We start from the raw sequence: 18,236 nt of genomic DNA on the forward strand, positions 1-18,236 counted from the left end.
AGAAGCAAAGCTTTGAGTTCGAGGTTAGCCTGGTCTACAGGGCGAGTGCCAGGACAGTCAGGACCTCACAGAGAAAGAAAAAGGAAGAGAGTGAAGGGCTCTGTGGTTAGCCAAGGCTGGCCCATTACAACCATGTCGTGTCAAGGTCCCTAAGAATCTGTCCTGTGGCTGGCATTCCCGAGTCGCAAGGATGGAGCTGAAGAAAAACAAATTTGGAAAACAGGGGTGATGGCAAATTGGAGAGAGGGTCTTGAACTATAAGGAAGGAAGGATGCAAGAGGGGCGAGCCACCATGCCAGCACTGAGAGTCTGGAAATGAAGCGCCATAGCTGTCAGGGCCACCACTCTTGACCCTTTCCCCATCCCTTCCTCCCAACGCTACATGGAGTCAAAGCAGGAGGATGGCAGCATGCCGTTCCCTGCCCTTTGCACAAGTCAACACTGCTGAATGTGTAGCCGTGTGTAAACCTGAGGGACTGTACCTTCACAGACATCACCTGGGACAACTCACAGGACACACAGCTCGGCTGCCCTTCGCAAGAGAAACCAGGCAACGGGGCAGGCCAGGGCCTTCTTGGGCTCTTGAATTGTATATAGCATGCCTGTCTGGCCCACTCAACTGCAGAAAGTAATTTTTAATTTAAATTAACTTAAATAATAGATTACATTTCAATTTTTTAAATATAAAATTAGCTTGTATGTGATTTTTTTAAAAAAAATACAGTGTGACCAAAAGAAAATTGGTGACTCTGGGACCTAGCCTGCCTTTCAGGATCATCAGTGGGCTATCAGGGGGTAAGTGTTAGCTTTTGAATCCAGAACAAACGGATCAAATGCCTATTTAACACAGCAAAGCAGATCTAGACTCCAGGTTCTCCTAATACCCCTGCATCCTCTACAGGGCCCTCCTGGCTGGTGTGCCCTGCCCTCTACCCTAAACTTCTCTTGGGCTGGGCTGCCCTTCCCTATATAACCCAGCCATTTTGGTTACCTGATCTTCTTACCTGCTCTCTTGGCCAGTCTCTTGGCCCAGGCCACTTCTCTTGGCTGGCAGCTGTTCTCCCTTCTCCCCTGCCCTCTCCATGTCTCCTCGCCTGACGCGGGGTCTTGTTCACTCTGGACTCTCTCAGAGGTCACATAGCTACTGTGCTCTTCTTATCTGCAGTAAACTTCCTCCTCCACCATACCTAGGAGTGGCCATGTCTGTTTCTGTCATTCATTTAAGCACGGGCCCTGCAGGGACAAAGCCATAGGTGCTCTTAGCCCTTGTAAAAAGTGACTTCAGGACCCACTGGGTACCAAATACTGAGTAACTGTCTCCCAAATAAAACCTTGCAGGATCCGACCTGAACCTAACATGCCATCCTATAACTTGGTCTCCATTTTGCTTTGATTATATTTAATTTGTTTGAGTTTTTTTGTTTTGTTTTGTTTTGTTTTGTTTTGATTTGGTTTTGGGTTTGGGTTTTTTTGGGGGGAGTGAGGAGTTGTTCTTCTTTTGTTTTGGAGAGTTTGGGAGGGGGTTGGTTTTTTGTTTTGTTTTGGTTGGTTGGTTTTGGGTTTGGTTTTTCATTTTTGGTTTAGGTTTAGGTTTGAGTTTGGGAGGGGGTTGGTTTTTTTGTTTTGTTTTGTTTTTTGGTTTTGGTTTTGGTTTTTTTATTTGAGGCAAAGTCTAGCTATTAAGCTCAGGCTGGCATTGAATTCACATCCTCTTGTTCTCAAGAGCTGTAATTAGAAGCATGGGCCACACCAGTCGTTGATAGTCTACATTTAATATCATGTAAATGCTACATAATGTTAGACTGTTTTTATTTCATAAGGTCATAAGGACAAGAAAGGAAATATGAATGTTTGAGAAATGGGTGCAGTCCCTTCTCCTGGAGTGGCTTGTATCTGTGGTTGGCTGACTCTCCAGATGGAGAGCCTACAAGTATTCGGGGCTAGGTATGCTTTAAAATGTTCATCTTCTATTCTTCCAAGTTTCCTTGTGTAAATAAAGGCTGTATTTCATTCATTTCATTTATTCATTCATTCATCAAGGCAGAGTCTCCTGTAGCTCAGGCTGGCCTCAAACTTGAACTTCTGATCCTCCTGCCTCTACCTCCTGAGTGCTGGGATAACAGTTTATGTGATGCTGGCAATCAAAAGTAGGAGCTGGAGAGATGGCTTAGCACTGGCTGCTCTTCCAGAAGACTCTGGTTCAATTCCTAGCACCCACAAGACAGCTGACAACTGTCAGTAAGCCCTCGCATGGCAACTCACAACTGTCTATAACACTCTTGCCCCAACACCATCTTCTGATCTTTATGGGCACCAGGGACACATGTGTGCACATATATGCAGGCAAAACACCTGTACCCATAAAAGTAGATAAATACATAAATCCTGACAGGTAAAGAAGGGTTTCCTGAGCAATGGGTGGCCTTACCCCATGGTGAGTGCACATGGAAGCCCGCAGGGTTCTAGCATGGAGCTGTATTGCCTTTCCTTCAGCAAACATTCAGTGATCATGTAGGAACTGTGAACCGAGGCTGCTCCCAACCCACCCATTGCCTGGCAACGGGACCTGATAAGACAGGTGCGTGGCTTCGAGGCTGGGTGTGGCCAAACTGAAAATATTGACTTAGGACACTAGTGGGCAAGAGGTCTCTCAGCATGTTCTAATTGCCCAGGGCAATCCTAATAATTCTCTTCCTGTCTCCAGAGACTCACTCGGATGTGTTTGTAAATGGTAATAAAACTGCATTTACCTCCAAGGGTGTCAGTGTACACCTGTCATCCCATCTGAGGCAGGTGGACGGGGAGTCTAGGCTAGGCTACAGTAAGATCCTGTATTAGAAGTAATAATAAAATAAAAGAGTACAAAGACCATGGAAATAACTCAGATGATAAAGACACCTGGCGCCAAGCCTGCCGACCTGAATTCCACCTTCAGGACCCACAGAGTGAAGATGAGAAAGTTCCTATAGGTGGTTCTCTAGCCTCCACATTGACATGCACACCTACACCCAACTAATAAATAAATAATAAAATGTAAATGTTTGAAAGCACAAAGGATGTGCCTTCACCTTCAGATTGACAAGTTGTCAGACCACCTCGCTGGAGCCAAGAAAATGATGGTTCAGTGGTGGGTGGGGCCATTCCCTGGCCATGACTGCCCAGCTATGCATAGCTCTAGTGTCCTATTTAACCCCAAACCTCAACCCAGCATCCTAAAAATGGATTTGGGGTATCACTCTGTCTCTTTGTTCCTCTTCCCAATGTGGCCATGTTAAAGAGTCCTTTCTCTGTTTTTTTTGTTTTTTTTTTTTTACTACTATTATTGGTTTCTTTAATTGCCTTATAAATAAGGATAGGCAGACAGACCCAATCTACTGGGGCTGTTGGAGCCCAGGTTCTGACTAACACAATTATGACTTAAGATCCTTACTTAGGCTCCCTGGCTCTGGCTGAGCATGGTAGAAGGCTTGGAAGGACAATGACAGCCTAAAAGCCCAGATCCACAGAGCCAGGTAGCTAGGAAGGTGGTAAGGCTGAAGTCAGGGGACTGGGAGATAAGTAGGAGTTTCCCATACCATGTCTGTTCCTACTTCCTGTCCAGTCTGTTCCTACTTCCTGTCCAGTCTGTTCCTACTTCCTGTCCAGTCTGTTCCTACTTCCTGTCTAGTCTGTTCCTACTTCCTGTCTAGTCTGGTCTTACTTCCTGTTCAGTCTGGTCGATTTCCTGTCCCCTCTGTTCCAGTTCTCCACCAGTTTTCAACAAATCTGAAACAGCAAAAGCCTCAGAGGCCATGCCAAGGGTTGATGCACACCTAGCCTAGGGCTGCATGGACCATGTGACTGTGGGAAACTCCGTATTGGTGGCAATGGTGTTGGTGGTGCCTCACCCAGCTGTCTCTTAATACTCTCCTCCCCTGCTCTAAACCTTGGGACACTTGCTTGACAGATAGGCAAACCTATTCACACACTTCAATGGACCTATACACACCCATAAGCATACGGCCCACCCTCCACAGGCAAACACTGGCCTCCACACACACCCTTTCTATCAAGATTACAGCGGGGAGGCAGAAGCAGTAAGAGCAGTGTGGGTGTAGGTGTGGGTGAGGAACAGGGGCCAACCCAGGAATCTGTGCCAAGTCCTATAGTGAACTATCCTGGCATCTAGAAATGGCAGACCCAACACACCCTATTACTAAAAATAGACTTTGTACATCTGGAAGGGTGGGAAACCAGACCTCCTAAATCCCTGTTGAGGAAATAGGAAAGGCCGAACACAAGGAAGCTATGTGTCTGGCCAAGGACAGGCTTGAAAATGGGACAGTCCTTACTTCCATGCCCCACTTAGCCACTTTGATGCCTGAGGTCTGGGGTACAGTGCACTGACTCACTCTCTCTCTCTCTCTCTCTCTCTCTCCCTCTCTCTCTCTCTCTCTCTGATTGGACCACCCAAAACCTGATTCCTTGGCAAGGGTGCTGCAAAGCTGGAGTGAACCTGGATATCTGAGACCCTGATGTAAACTGTGAGAAGCAATGCATTGATTAAGAACCATATTCCATAGCCAGAGTATGAGCTGGGCTACCAACAAGACATTCTCTTGGAACAGCCTGGAGGAGAAAGACTCCTGCTCTGCACATATCCCAGGAAGGAGCCTCCTGCCCACCCCCTCCCACCTACACGAATGCATACATAGCAAAGCTAGTTGACAGAGCCAGCTGAGGCTTTATTTTAGAAAATACAACTGAATTGGGTTTGGATGGGAGGCAGAAGCCATTGGGATATCCCAGATAGGAAATTCCTCCTAAGGTTGGCCAGAGGATTAGGGCTGATCCTCGGACGGGTCTCTAGTTCCCTGCACTCTGCCATACAGCTGTCTCCCCGTGAGCCCTGAGCAGCTGCAGGAGCTCAGGCTGGCAAGGACTTCAGTGGCCATTCACTTGGACACGACATCAGAAGACTCGGACACCAGCTTCCCATCTCGGGTTTCAATCTTCTTCACAACCACAGCCTTGGTGGTGCGGCTGAAAGTGTTGGATCCCCCGGCAGAACCGAAGCCGGGCTGGAAGGAGCTCATTCCGTAGCTGAAGCCAGGGCTAGTGAGTCCCCCATAGGATGAACTCAGTCCTCCTAGTCCAGGGAGACAAGGGGTAGAGACAGCTGTGTGAGCATGGGCGTAGAGCCTCTTCTCCCTAGTCACCCTCTGACAACCACAGATGGAGAGGCTGGTATAGACCTGACCGATTCCTGCCTGGGTCACTCCTCATCCACACGGAAAAGCAGACTGAACATCAAAAAAGCTCCCCTTTTAGCTGCAAGGCCCTGACTAGCACTCAAATGAGCCCGTCTCTCAAGCTACATGGAGGGAGTTTTGAGGTTGAAGAATGTGAAGAAGCGTAAAAGACAATAACATACATGAGGAACGTAGCACAGGTCCAGCCCGTGGTGAGCATTTGTGTGGGACTCTGTTACTGAGCATATTATTTGAGTCCTTGGTCTGTCTCTAATCACCCTGGAATTCTGCTGAGAACAAGAGTCCAACCCCTTCCCTTTGTTTCTATCAACTGCTTTTGAGAACAGCGTCTTTCAAAGCCCTGACCTCCACCCTGACCTCCTGGGCCCCCTACCCTCCATCCCCAAGGCCCAGGACTCTCACCTGAGTAGCCGCTGGTGGTCTTCGTATGAATGCTCATGTTCTGCATCCCAGACTCCAGCCTGTAACCAGATGCGTGGGGCATCAGGGCCAACCCGTGACTCTTTTCATCCCGGAGCAGAATCCAAGTCCCAGGAGAGCTCCGGGCAGCACCCACCCCTCCCCATTCCCAGTTTCCTGAGACCTCCAAACCCACCTGCTCTCCTCCCCCTCCAGCAGCTTGCGGTAGGTGGTGATCTCGATGTCCAGGGCCAGCTTGACGTTCATAAGCTCCTGGTACTCGCGCAGCTGCCTGGCCATGTCCTGCTTGGCCCGTTGCAGGGCAGCCTCCAGCTCAGCCAGCTTGGTCTGGGCATCCTTAATGGCCATCTCCCCACGCTGCTCAGCATCAGCGATGGCTGCCTCCAACGATGCCCTCTGTGGGGAAGGAGACATATGAGCACCCAGGTGGCATCTGGTGTATGTCCCTCCCTAAGGCCCATCCGCACTGGGCTTCTCTTTGTTGTCATTTGTTTTGAAGCCCAGGCTAGCCTAGAACTCACTATATAACCCAGGCTGGCCTTGAATTTACAGCAACCCTCCTTTGGTAACCTACCAACTGCTGTAGTTACCAGTGCATATTACCATGCCTCGTTTTATGCCTCACTGATCCCAGGACTTTGGGCATGTTAGGCGAGTCCTTGAGCAACTGAGCTGTTCCCCCTCTTCCCAGTCCTGGCAGAGCCCACCAGTACCTGGCCTTTGAGGGCTTCAATCTCCGCCTGCAGGCGGTTGATGTTGCGGTTCATCTCGGAGATCTCTGTCTTTGTGCGGCGCAGATCATCCCCGTGCTTCCCAGCCAGGGTCTGCAATTCCTCATACTGCAGGGGGCAAGAAGGGAGGTGAGGGTTCAGCTGACATCTCACCCACCAAGCTCCTGCACGTGTGCACACCGACACACACACACTCACATGCACACACCAGTGAAGGCCCCTTTCCAGACCTCCAGGCCTCCATTGTGTGGAGCCAGTCCACAGCAGGCAGCGTGGGATTTGGTTCTCTGCTCCCTCCTCAATGATCCAGGACACAGAACGGGCCAGGAAGGGAGACCCAGGCTTGTGACCCCCCTGCTCTTTACCTTAATCTGGTACATGGTTTCAGCCTCAGCTCGGCTGCGATTGGCAATGTCCTCGTACTGGGCACGAACTTCAGCGATGATGCCATCCATGTCCAGGGAGCGGCTGTTGTCCATAGACAGCACCACAGACGTGTCTGAGATCTGAGACTGCAACTCACGGATCTCCTGTAGGGCAGGGGGTGGGTGGTAAGGCTCTGTCCCTGTTCACAGGACCCTTTGCAACCTGACAAAGGAGCAAGTGAGAGCCAGGGTTTGAAGACATCAAATTTACAGTGGAAGGAAGACTCAGGGTTAGGATTAGGGTCAAAACTGAGCCATGAAGGGCAGCATCAAGAGAAACCTGAAGTTAGTTAAACAGCCGGGGGGAGGGGTCTTCAAAACAGCTCAAAGACCAGGGGAGGGGCTTTGAGGACACCATGAGCCTAAGTTAGGCTGGGTTCCCACTCTATATGAGGACCTGGAGTGGGTTAGTTCACTCCTCAGCCTACTTCCCCATGTCAAGTAGGGAGCAGAGCCTCTATAACCGCTGCCTGTGGTTATTGAACAGAGGGCCCTTGCTAATCGGTGTGCCGGAAGACAGAAACAGCCTGTTGGCTGGTGCAGAGCAGGACACTGACAGGCAGGAGGTCCAGTCCGTTCCAGCCCCTGAGAACGTACCTCTTCATGGATCTGCCGGAGGAAGTTGATCTCGTCGGTCAGTCCTTCCAGGCGGGACTCTAGTTCCACCTTGTTCATGTATGCTTCGTCCACATCCTGAGGGTTAAGGCAAGGAGCCCGAGTTCAGTGCGCAGGGTCTCCCCAACATCTGCCCATGGTTGACACTTGCCGATCCTCCAACCCAGCCTCTTTCTATTCCCCTGGATCCCAGCCATGCAACCATGCATATTATTATTATTATTATTATTATTATTATTATTATTACATGTGCATTGGTATTCAGCCTGTACGTGTGTCTATGTCTTGGTGTCAGAGCCTCTGAGACTGGAGTTACAGACAGTTGTGAGCGGTCATGTGGGTGCTGGGGATCGAAACTGGATCCTCTGGAAAAGCATCCAGTGCTCTCAACTGCTGAGCCATTTCCAGCCATGTTTCTTTTTTTTTTTTTTTTTTTAAAGATTTATCTATTTTATATGTAAGTACACTGTAGCTGTCCTCAGACACCAGAAGAGGAAGTCAGATCTCATCACAGATGGTCGTGAGCCACCATGTGGTTGCTGGGATTCGAACTCTGGACCTTCGGAAGAGCAGTCGGGTGCTCTTACCCACTGAGCCATCTCACCAGCCCTCCAGCCATGTTTCTTTATCTCTGTTTCCTGCAGGCTTCCACCCCTCCAGAAAGCTAGGCTAGACCGATAACCTTGTCCAACTTGATATCTGGTATTCTGTCTAATGGCAGGAAGCTAACTCTCTATCCTGTCTACCTTTCTATTGTTATCTAGAAGGCATCGGTTGGCAAAAGAATTTGTCCTATTACTTAGAAAGCAATGAGCTCGTTAGAAAGTCCCAGAGAATTCCTAATCTAAATCCCAAAGCCACGCCTCCTGTGTCTGCATATAGGTGTCTCCTCCTGTGTCTGCATATAGGTGTCTCCTCCTGTGTCTACATATAGGTGTCTCCTCCTGTGTCTGCATATAGGTGTCTCCTGTGTCTCAGAGGCCCAAGACATCGGATTCCCCGGAGCTGCAGTTACAGGCAGTTGTGAGCCATTTGATATGGCTAATAGAAACTGAACTCATGTCCTCTGGAAGAAAGGCAAGTCCTCTTAACCTCTGTGCCATCTCCGCAGCCCTACCCCCAGACCCTCACCTTCTTGATGAGGACAAATTCATTCTCCATCTCTGTACGCTTGTTGATCTCATCCTCATACCTGGTAAGAAAAGACCAGGAGTCAGCGGGTGAAGGTGAAGGCAAAGGCTGTCCTGGGTCTGCTGCTGCCAGGGATGGAGCCCAAGGCTTTGTACATGCGAAATGTGTGCACAAAGAGAGACAATCCTACCCTACCTTGCTCTCTGATGGGAACGGGGGGTGGGGGGGGTAGGGGAGATGAATATCTCAGTTCAGAGATACAGGGCATGCAAGGCTGGTCCTTCTGCCCCCCATACTCATTTCCCAACCCCCACCCAACCTTATGCTCAGCCAGTGGGGAGGCCTGGAGCAGGAAAGCAGTCTCCAGATACACGTTAGACTTGGCATGCTAAGAGAGTTAGCATGGATCCTGTCATGGGACCTCAGAGCACTCTTTGGAGAGCTTGCCAGATCATAGCTGTTAAAGTAAAAAAGTGAGAACTGCTGGCTGCCTCTCTCTCTCTCTCTCTCTCATTTAAGTGCAAAATAAATTAAATAAATAAATCTTACTATGTAGTTCTGGCTGGCCTAGAACTCACTTTGAAATTAGGGTGTGTTTGTGCAATCCTCCTGCCTCTGTCTCCTGAGTGAAATAATACAAACATGCACCCAGCTTAGGTACACACTACCTAACCAGGAAATTGTTGTCCTGGGCTAGACAGTCCTGAGACTGAAGCAAAACTGACCATGTGGCCACAGGACCAAACTATCCCCTATGCAGAGGGTCACGAGAACATAGGCCCGTGCCCCCCAAAAGTGAGGCGGCGTAAGAGGACTTTATTCAGGGAGGGGGCTCACTTATTCTTGAAGTCCTCCACCAGGCCCTGCATGTTGCCAAGCTCAGCCTCCAGCTTCAGCTTCTCCTGGCCCAGGGCTTCCAGCTGCCGGCGGAGGTTGTTGATGTAGCTCTCAAACATGTTGTCCATGTTGCTCCTCGACGTCTTCTGCTGCTGCAACAGGCTCCACTTGGTCTCCAGCATCTTGTTCTGCTGCTCCAGGAAGCGCACCTGCATGGGGAGGACACGAAAAAATTCCACATCAGGCTATAGTCAGGATCTGGAGGGAGGGAGGGAGAGAGGGAGAGAGGGAGGGAGGGAGGGAGGGAGGGAGAGAGGGAGAGAGGGAGGGAGGAAGGGAGGGAGGGAGGGAGGGAGGGAGGGAGGGAGGGAGGGAGGGAGGAAGGGAGGGAGGGAGGGAGGGAGGGAATCACTGTCCCTTCCCGTGGTCACGTATGTCCTGGGGAAATAGTGCAGTGTCCTGGTGATGGCAGCGTCGGGAGCCATGTTCCTCCAGGACTTGGGATGGGAGAGGCTGCAGCCGTAGCTGCGGAGGGGGAGGCTGCAGCCATAGCTGCGGAGGGGGAGGCTGCAGCTGTAGCTGCGGAGGGGCTTTTATTTGAATAGATGATACATCACAGCCTCGTTTTCTGTTCGTTACCTTGTATGTAGGATTGAGAATGGCATCTATCACACTATCGATGATCATTCGAAGGGATCTTGAATAAAGATCCTGGGAATTGTAGGGAACTCTCTCCCTGCTTCCTATAGCAACACTACTGTTACCCTGAGCTGTGTAACTTGGTCTGGGTCTCCCCAACCCTGCAAATAGCTCCAGAAGGCTCAGGTAGGCGCTTTTGGGAGCCCCTTCTCCACAAGGGCCCACTTTTAGCAGAAGATGAAGCAAGAGAGCAGGCAGGTACGTCTCCTTCCATCCTTCCCACCCTGTTGGAGCAGCCTTGGAGACCCCTTAGCCTTGGGAGTCCCACGACCCTCTTCCCACTTGTCCACAACCAACCCCGCCCTCCCTGCCCCCTTCACATCTTAGAGCGCACAATCCAAGACGTGGTACAGGGAAAAGCCTTTTGTAAGGATAATAGCCTGACTGCTCCATAGGAGCAAAATGCACTTCACACTCTCAGGCCGGAGCGCTAACTTTTTAAACTGGGGGGAAACTAGAAAGCCATCCTGTGGGAACAATCGGATTACCTTCCCACAACCCACACTATAAATCCTTTCTTCCCCGTAATTACAATAATAATAATAATAATAATAATAACCCAAGTAATCCATTCTAATGGAATGCTGAATTCGGGCCAGGTGCTGCTAAAGCTCGTCACACTTTGAGCTGAACAGGCAGAGAAACTGATTTGGGGCCTGTCGTGTCCATTTTACAGAAGAGGAAGTCAAACTTGACAAGATGGCCCATTGGAGGAAATTGCCGGGCCCTGTAACCACAAGGCACATGCCATGTCTGAGCCAACTGCTCTCCATCAGGATTCTAGGGGGAGTTAGGGACCGGACCGTTGGAGCTAGTAAACCCTTGTGAAGAAGAGGCAGACGCTCCTGGGGCGTCCTGTGATTCCACAGGCTCAGCCCCGTGTTTTCCCTCCTCCCGTTCCCACACCGCCTCTCAGGAGCCAGTCAGCAAAAAAGGGCCAATCGTCCCGGGGCCACGAAGGCCACTGTGCCACAGGACTGCAAAACCTGGCCTGGCTTTCGGCTTGCAAAGGAACCAGGCAGTTGGGGCGGAGCCACCGTAGAAAGAGTGAAAGGGGTACAAGGGCCAAGCTCGCAGAGGGGCGTGGGTAGGCCGACGCTATCTGAGGCCATAAACTCCGGTCTTAACAGGTCGTGAAACAGGAGCGGAGTGTCCAACGCCCGCAGACTTTGAATCTCGCACGGGCCTTCCCGAGGCGGAGCCCTGAGACTCACCCTCCCCTCCACCCCACCCCACTCCTGGTGGAAGGGCAGACCCAAGACCTCCGCCCTGGCTCTACAGCGGCCCCGCCCACTGGAGCAGGGCAGGGGCCGAGCAGTGACTCAGCCTGGAGCCCCCACTCTCTAGCCTTGGGCACCAAAGACCTCCATATGCGTTTGTCGGGTTCAATCAAGACACCTGAAACCTTCTAAAATCCTTACACCGCCCTCCATTATTTAACAGGAAGATAGAAAAATACACAATGCACGGGGCACCATGAGGAAACCTTGGGGCAGTTGGGGGCGGGGGGGCGAGGGGGCGTCCCCGCCACCAGAGAGCAAAGCCACAGGGAAGGGACCAGGCCCTCCAGTGAATGGGAAGGTGCTCCAAGATTTAGTCACAAGCACTTCAGACCCTCTGGGCCCAAGCCAAAGGGTATGAGAGAAGTAGAAGAGAGTGTGGCCAGAATGGGTGGGTCCCAACAGGAGCTCATGGGGGGTGCGAGGAGAGATGTACGCATCTCTGTGTCAGCAGAAGAAAGAGCGAGCGCAGGACGGTTAGTCGGGAAGAGAGGGGTCTCACCTTGTCAATGAAGGAGGCGAACTTGTTGTTCAGGGATTTAATCTGCTCCTTCTCCTGAGTGCGCACAGCCTGGATGTTGGGGTCCACCTCCAGCTTCAAGGGGCTCAACAGGCTCTGGTTCACCGTGACGGCTGTGATGCCCCCGACACCAGCCCCGCCAAAGCCGCCCAGACCCACGCCGGTGCCCATGCTTCCCCGGAAGCTGCTGCTGCTGCTGCCCACCCGGGAAAAGCTGGAAGAGCTGATGCGGGCACCGGGTCCACTCGTGAACGAGCGGCTGCTGAAGGCCCGGGGACCGGAGGTGGACATCTTGTAGGATTTCTGAGTCACCCTGATGGACATGGTGAAGTCTGGAGCGAAGGCAGTGAGCTGAAGACGGAGGTTCGAGAGCGAGCTAAGCAGCTGCTTCTAGACGGTGGGACAGCGCCCAGCGAAGGCCCTTTATAAAAGAAGAGGCCAGCCCCAGGGGAGGGAAAAGGGCCTCTTACCTGAGTGGCTAGACACTAGAGGGCAGGGCCTAACCCAACGTCTGCAACCTCCAGACGGGACTCAGGTGAGGGCAGCAGAGAGCTGTTCCCACCCGGGATCCCTCTCCAGCCCCACCCTAAAAATCCAGGAGAGAGCAATTGATCCCTGTGAAGGCAGGAAGTGAGCCTGGGATCTCTGACCTAAGCTGTCTTATCTCCTGCCCTCCTGTGAGAACTACTTGGGCTGAAAGGGTTCCCAGGCATTTTAGTTTAAAACACTGGGTCTCAACTCAACACAGGCAAGCTACTAGAACTCACTAGAAGTTGAAACTCAAGGAAGGTCGGAAGGGCCCTTCCTCGGGAGTCACGTAACAGATATGCTGTAGGTTCTCCACCAGTGGGTTGCAATCCCTCTAGGGATAGAGCTATGTTTTCCCAGAGGTGACATATCAAATATCCTGTGGTTCAGAATCTTGGGGGGGGGGGGTCACAACCCCTTTGGGGGTATAAGTACCCTGAAGCCTAACCAAAGCCGGCACCGGCCTTTACCAGCCAGCACTAGGACTGAGGGTGTGCCTCATCCACCACATCTCTGGCTGGTCTCTCCTAATACCTCCAAGAGACCTCCTTTAGGTGGAGCTGGCCAGGCTGACCAGCAGGGCCCTTTCGTTCCCAAGCTCCTGTTTGCTTTGTCTGCCCAGGTTACAGCTAACACCACTACCCCACCCCGCTACCTGTGCAGCATCCTGCACCCATAGGCTGGCAAAGGGGGGTGGGAAGGTAGGTAGATATTTGAGGAATGAATGAAACACAGGCTTCTAGCTGTCTTCTCTCTTGTGCAAGGTAAAGAGAAATCAAACGCAGCTCTTCTCTCTGGACACAGCACAGTATTCTCCTTTCCTACCCAGACCCGAGAGAATTCCCCAGACCAGACAGAGGCCTCGAGGAATAACAAAGACTGAGGGACAGAGGCCAAGGCAGAAAAGGGAGACCCCAGAGAATAGAGGCACAGGGGCTTTGTTGCAATCGCTTCTTTGGAGACACCTTCCCCAGGCTGCCAGGGCAGTGACTCATGGTGCCTTGGAACGGGATGGCCCTGCTGGTGGTGACTCATTCTCCAGCCACCTGGACCCTTCTCCTCTGCCCCCGGCCCCAGGCTGGCCAGATGTGATGAGGATAGTACCCTGTCTCCCTGCACCTGTCTCTCTGAACTCATTATCCCATTATCAGAGTGAGTCAGGAGAACAAGCTGGGGCACAGCCTGCACCTGTGAGAGGTTGGAGACTGGGGAGCAGAGCAAGGCCCTCCAGGCCTGGGTGGAGCAAGCAGGCAAGAGGTTTGGGTCCCCAAGGCAAAGATTCCACCTGCAATTAAATTACCTGATGGGTTGGGCTCTCTGGAAGGCACTTCAGGGTGTGATGTGGGGATTGGGTGGATCTCAATTAAGGAAACCAATAGATGACAGATATCCAAATTCCCTGGGGAACTGGGCGGTAGCAGACACCACCCCATAGCCAGGGAAAAGAGTAAGCACCTACTAAGAGAACTGTCTATGGATTCCGCCCCCCTAGGAGAAACACCCAGGACTGCTCTATGGGCACATATAGGCAAAGGGACAGAGACCCAGGATGGGCACATATATGTTCCTGCCAAAAGGGACAGAGACCCAGAAAGTCACCCCTAGAGACACACAGACATGTTCCTTCCCTACACGGCACACCTCTCTCCCTCTTTGTCTGAGAAGCCACCCCTACCTGTGTGTGTGTGTGTGTGTGTGTGTGTGTGTGTCTGTCTGTCTGTCTGTCTGTCTGTCTGTCTGTCTGAGGACACTTCCAGAAAGACCAATCTAGAAATCCCCAAGGATTGCACAGAGACCATATTCCTTCCTTGCCTGTCTTTTGCTAGGAGTCCCCAGCCTTGGGCTTCCAGCATGCTAGGAAAAGGGAAATCCTATTTACACCAGGCCCTCTCACATCCCCCTCAGTCAACACTCCGTTTTCAGGTGAAAATCAATTTAGGTGTGTGTTTATCACCCCCTCTCTAACACAGGCCCACACCCAGCAAGATTGGAGATTTTTTTTTCCAGCAAACCAAAGGGAGGGAACCGCGGCCGGCGCCGCACCGAGCTGTGAGAGAAAGCGGAAGGAGAAACGGAGCAGCTGGTCAGACAGGTATGACAGCCCTGGGGAGGGACAGCCAACTCTCCCTTTCTCCCCTTCCCCCACACCAGTTTTGGAGGGACCTGAAGGGAAGGACTGATTTAGGCAACTCGTAAAAGCTCGTCATCCAGCTCTCTTTCTGAAATCTCAGCTTCCTCCACCCTAGCTGCCTGGTTTCTTGGTCCCAGGAGTGTCTCTCAAGGTGTGGGTAAGGAGGCAGTAAAGGTGAGACCCCTGTGCTGTGCAGCTCAAAGCTCAACCCAGGGCTTACCATTTGTCAACTCTTTGTTATTTCCAGAGACCCCCCCAACCAGCCCCTCCCAATATGGTCTCTGCTCAGCAAGAGAAACCAGAGCTGCTCTGTCCTGGAACTTCCCCAAGATAGAGGTAAAAGGGAAAGGGCTCAGGGACTAGGGCCAAGTGGTCAGAGAAGAAAGAACCAAACTAGGGCAGCCACAGGTATAAGTCCTTGTAAGGCTGTCTCTGGCCACTGTGGTCACCAAAGCTTGTTCAACAAAAGAGTCATACACACTTGTGAGGAGGTGAGGGTGCCCTGCACAGACAGCTCTGCCCTAATATGTCTTTCCTGGAAAGCCAAGGGGAAAAGGAGGCCTCCTATGTTAAGACCCAGCCTTCCTCTGCCACTGAACACATATACACAAGTAAATGAAAGTAATTTTAAAAATATAATCATGGGGTGGTTAGTGGCTTAGGACGTACGTAGCTCAATTGTTTGTCTTGCATGCCACAAAACCTGGGTTTTGTGCCAGTACCACATAACTGGGCGTGGTGATCCATGCCTATAATTCTGGCACTTGGGAGGTTGGGGCAGGAGGAGCGAAGTTCAGGGTTCTCCTCAGCTACATTTTGAGTTTAAGGCCAACCTGAGAACAAGAGACTCTGTCTCAGAGGAGGAAAGGGGGGGTGTTGCAGAAGCATAAATGAGCTCCGTAAAAGAGCAGTGAGTTTGTACACCAGACCCTGGGCTAGGAACAGGAGGCAAAGTAAAGGCCGTCCCTGCATGGGGGGTAATGTCCTAAAAGTACCAAAATCACTTTGAACAACAGAGCAATTTTAAATATTGAGAGCGGCAGCATATAAACAGCTGGGAGTATAAACAGCTGGGGGTATGCAGCTGAACAGCTTAAATAGGAAGCCACAGATGGTGTGGACTGCCATCTGTAAGCCACAGAACAAGTAATTAAGTTGATTGTTGGTTCCTTGCTGTGTGCCTCCAGGCAACATTGTTCATTGTCTGCGCCTAACAAACGGAGGGGGCAAGTGATCCACCACAGAGCTACATCCCCAGCCTTCTCTCCGTTCTCCAGTGTTTTGAGACTGTTTAGGTTGTTCATTCAGGCTAAACTTGCTGTGTAGTCCAGGTCACTCCAGCTTATCACCTCCCTCAGCCTGTCAGACAGACTCAAGGAACTGCAGACCTGTACCACCAGGCTCGAGTGATTGATATATTTTTTTCTTTTCTTCATTTTAAGTCATGGCTCTGATAATTAAAGCCTCAAAACGGGAAATGGACTGACTACCCTGAAGAGAATCAAGCTTCCAAGTCAGGGAGTGTTCACTCTGGTACATACAGCACCAGAAGATGCATAGTTGATGGGAAGGACTGTGTCATCGGCCCCAAGAAGCCGGAAGACCCAGGGTCAAGTGAGATGGCGAAGCTTCCTTCTTCACACCGCTGCCACCTGAAGCCCACCGGGTCTACAATGAAAACTTCCAAGTTTCATTTGGCCCTTTCCTACCTTCTCTGGTCCCTCGGAACATTCTAGAGCCTCCCTTAATGGGAATCTTTTGAAGTTGGAAAAGAACATCTTCCAGTCATCTACTCCTAAAAGCCTGTGCTTCGTGGGATCTGGCTAAGAATTTCTGAATGCCTGGCTTTCCTATAACTCTCCGGAGTACCCCAGGAAGCTAACAAGTCAGGTGCAGATGCTTCTGGCTCTGGGTGCTCTGGACTAGCCAAGAAGAGACTCTTGGGCCAAGGGCTGTTCAGTTGATAGAGTGCCAGCCCAGCATGCACAGACGTTTCATCCCCAACACCACATAAACTAAGCATGGTGGTGCACACCTGTAATCCTATGTCTCAGGAGGTCGATACAAGAGGACCAGACGTTTATACGCATCTTCAGCAACATAGCAAGTTCAGGGTCAGCCAGGACTACATGTTAAGCACTGTCTCCCGGATGAAGAGAAGTGTCCTTTCTGTTTCCCAGATTCATAGGATCAGTGACATAAGGAGAAGCCTCAGAGACCAGAAGAGCCCTGAAAAGACAATGGCAGGGTGGCCTTTGGGAGGTGTGTTAGCCTCAGTGTCTCAGCCCACCATGGCCAAGGCCATCACCATTTGTTCTCCACAGTCATGTCATGTGAATGGCAGGATGGAGAGCAGAGGGTTTTGAGACTAGGCGTAAGAAGATAGGGGCTTTGGATGCACAGAGGGCTGGATGGCCAATGTGTACCTGGTCAGAGATCACTCTGCACAGCCCTGGCCAGGAGACTCTGGCTTAGGAAGGTCCCTCTGATTGATGCAACGAAGCATAGACAGCAAAGAAACAGCCGCATCCAGGGCTGTCTTAGAAACAGCTCAGAACTGGGGGCCACAGACACCCCGATATCGCAGGAGCTTTAGTAGATCATCAGCCATAAAAGCAACTGCAACCTTGGAGAGGAAGGGCTGAGGGAGGCTCCTCAGAAGGGAGTGCCCCAAGGCCAGCCCTGCCCACAGTCCCCATTGACTTGAGGGAGCAATGCCTCTGTTCTGGGGAAATCTTTGTGCTCCAACCTCGCTCCCCTGTCAGCTTCCTCCTCTGATACTCATGGGTGTGCCTAAACTGCCTCTGATCGTTCCAGCTTCACCAACATCAACAAAAATTTTATGAGTCTATATAACATTCGATTATCTAAGGAATTTGTCTTCGGCCATTGGAAAGCGCTGATGATTGTAGTTGGGTGGATCTGATAATAGACAGGCTGTATTTTTTAATTATAAGTAGTTTTAGTAGTGTGTGTGTGAGTGTGTATGTGAATCTGTGTGTGTGTGAGTATGTATGTGAGTGTATGTGAGTATGTTTGAGTGTGTGTATGAATGTGTGTATGTGTGTGTGTGACTGTGTGTATGTGCATGTGTATATGACTGTGTATGAGTGTGTGTGAGTGTATGTGAGTGAGTTGTGTATGTGAATGTGTGTATGTGTGAGTATCTGTGAGTGTGTGTGTGTGTGAGTGTATGTGTGTCTGTGTGTGAGTGTATGTAAGTGTGTGAGTTGTGTATGTAAATGTGTGTATGTGTGAGTATGTGTGAGTGTGTGTGAGTGTGTGTGAGTGTGTGTGAGTGTGTGTGTGAGACAGAGGGACTGTGAGGTCAAACTGAGGTTGCATGGCATGTGCATGAACAGTTGAACATGTGTGTGATAATCGGTCAGGGGAAACTATGGAGTCTCTTCTCTCTTTTCACTTTTTGTTTGTTTTTTTGTTTGTTTGTTTTTTGTCTTTTCACTTTCATGTGACTTCTGGAGACAGGACTGAGGTCACCAGGCTTGTGTAGCACATGGCTTTCCAGGCTGAGCCATCCTGTTGGCCAGGCAGGTGCTTTTGGGGGTACATATACATTTGAATGCAAAGCTAGGCAGGACCTCAGGTTCTCTCCCAGAAGAGCAACTCACAGGTCTACTCCCATTCCACACAACCTCAACTTGTCCTC

General features: G+C 50.9%; 2 protein-coding genes and 1 long non-coding RNA gene across 3 annotated transcripts in view; 1 reads left to right on the forward strand and 2 right to left on the reverse strand.

The window, feature by feature from the left end:
* The window catches only part of Krt78 (keratin 78), a 50,624-nt gene extending 46,005 nt beyond the window's left edge, over nt 1–4,619 (reverse strand). Inside the window, exons 1-3 of the mRNA XM_011245680.2 lie at nt 3,576–4,619; nt 1,005–1,233; nt 483–619 (exon numbers count right to left, since the gene is read on the reverse strand). The gene's annotated coding sequence lies outside the window, so the exon portion shown is untranslated. The remainder of the gene's footprint in view (nt 1–482; nt 620–1,004; nt 1,234–3,575) is intronic.
* Nucleotides 4,620–4,705: 86 nt separating this feature from the next.
* On the reverse strand, nt 4,706–12,337 carry Krt8 (keratin 8). The gene is made up of 9 exons (NM_031170.2): nt 11,893–12,337; nt 9,412–9,620; nt 8,575–8,635; nt 7,426–7,521; nt 6,769–6,933; nt 6,386–6,511; nt 5,848–6,068; nt 5,655–5,713; nt 4,706–5,128 (listed from the first exon to the last, which is right to left on the reverse strand). The coding sequence occupies exons 1-9, from the start codon at nt 12,232–12,234 to the stop codon at nt 4,935–4,937; spliced, it is 1,473 nt and encodes a 490-aa protein (NP_112447.2). The 5' UTR covers nt 12,235–12,337; the 3' UTR covers nt 4,706–4,934.
* Nucleotides 12,338–14,137: 1,800 nt separating this feature from the next.
* Gm36026 lies at nt 14,138–17,440 on the forward strand. Its single transcript, XR_875678.2, has 2 exons — nt 14,138–14,530; nt 16,012–17,440. It is a non-coding gene; the product is annotated as a predicted gene, 36026 (long non-coding RNA).
* The last annotated feature ends 796 nt before the right edge of the window (nt 17,441–18,236 follow it).

This window comes from Mus musculus, chromosome 15 (assembly GCF_000001635.26).
Source record: "Mus musculus strain C57BL/6J chromosome 15, GRCm38.p6 C57BL/6J".
In the NCBI taxonomy this organism is placed as follows: Eukaryota; Metazoa; Chordata; class Mammalia; order Rodentia; family Muridae; genus Mus; species Mus musculus.

Excerpts from the sequence above, each read along its gene's own strand:
- Krt8 (NM_031170.2), bottom strand. The coding sequence starts at position 12,234 with ATGTCCATCAGGGTGACTCAGAAATCCTACAAGATGTCCACCTCCGGT. Across the intron at positions 5,714-5,847 it reads CTGGAGGGGGAGGAGAGCAG|GCTGGAGTCTGGGATGCAGA; the intron begins GTGGGTTTGGAG and ends ATCTGGTTACAG. Across the intron at positions 5,129-5,654 it reads GACCACCAGCGGCTACTCAG|GAGGACTGAGTTCATCCTAT; the intron begins GTGAGAGTCCTG and ends TCCCTGGACTAG.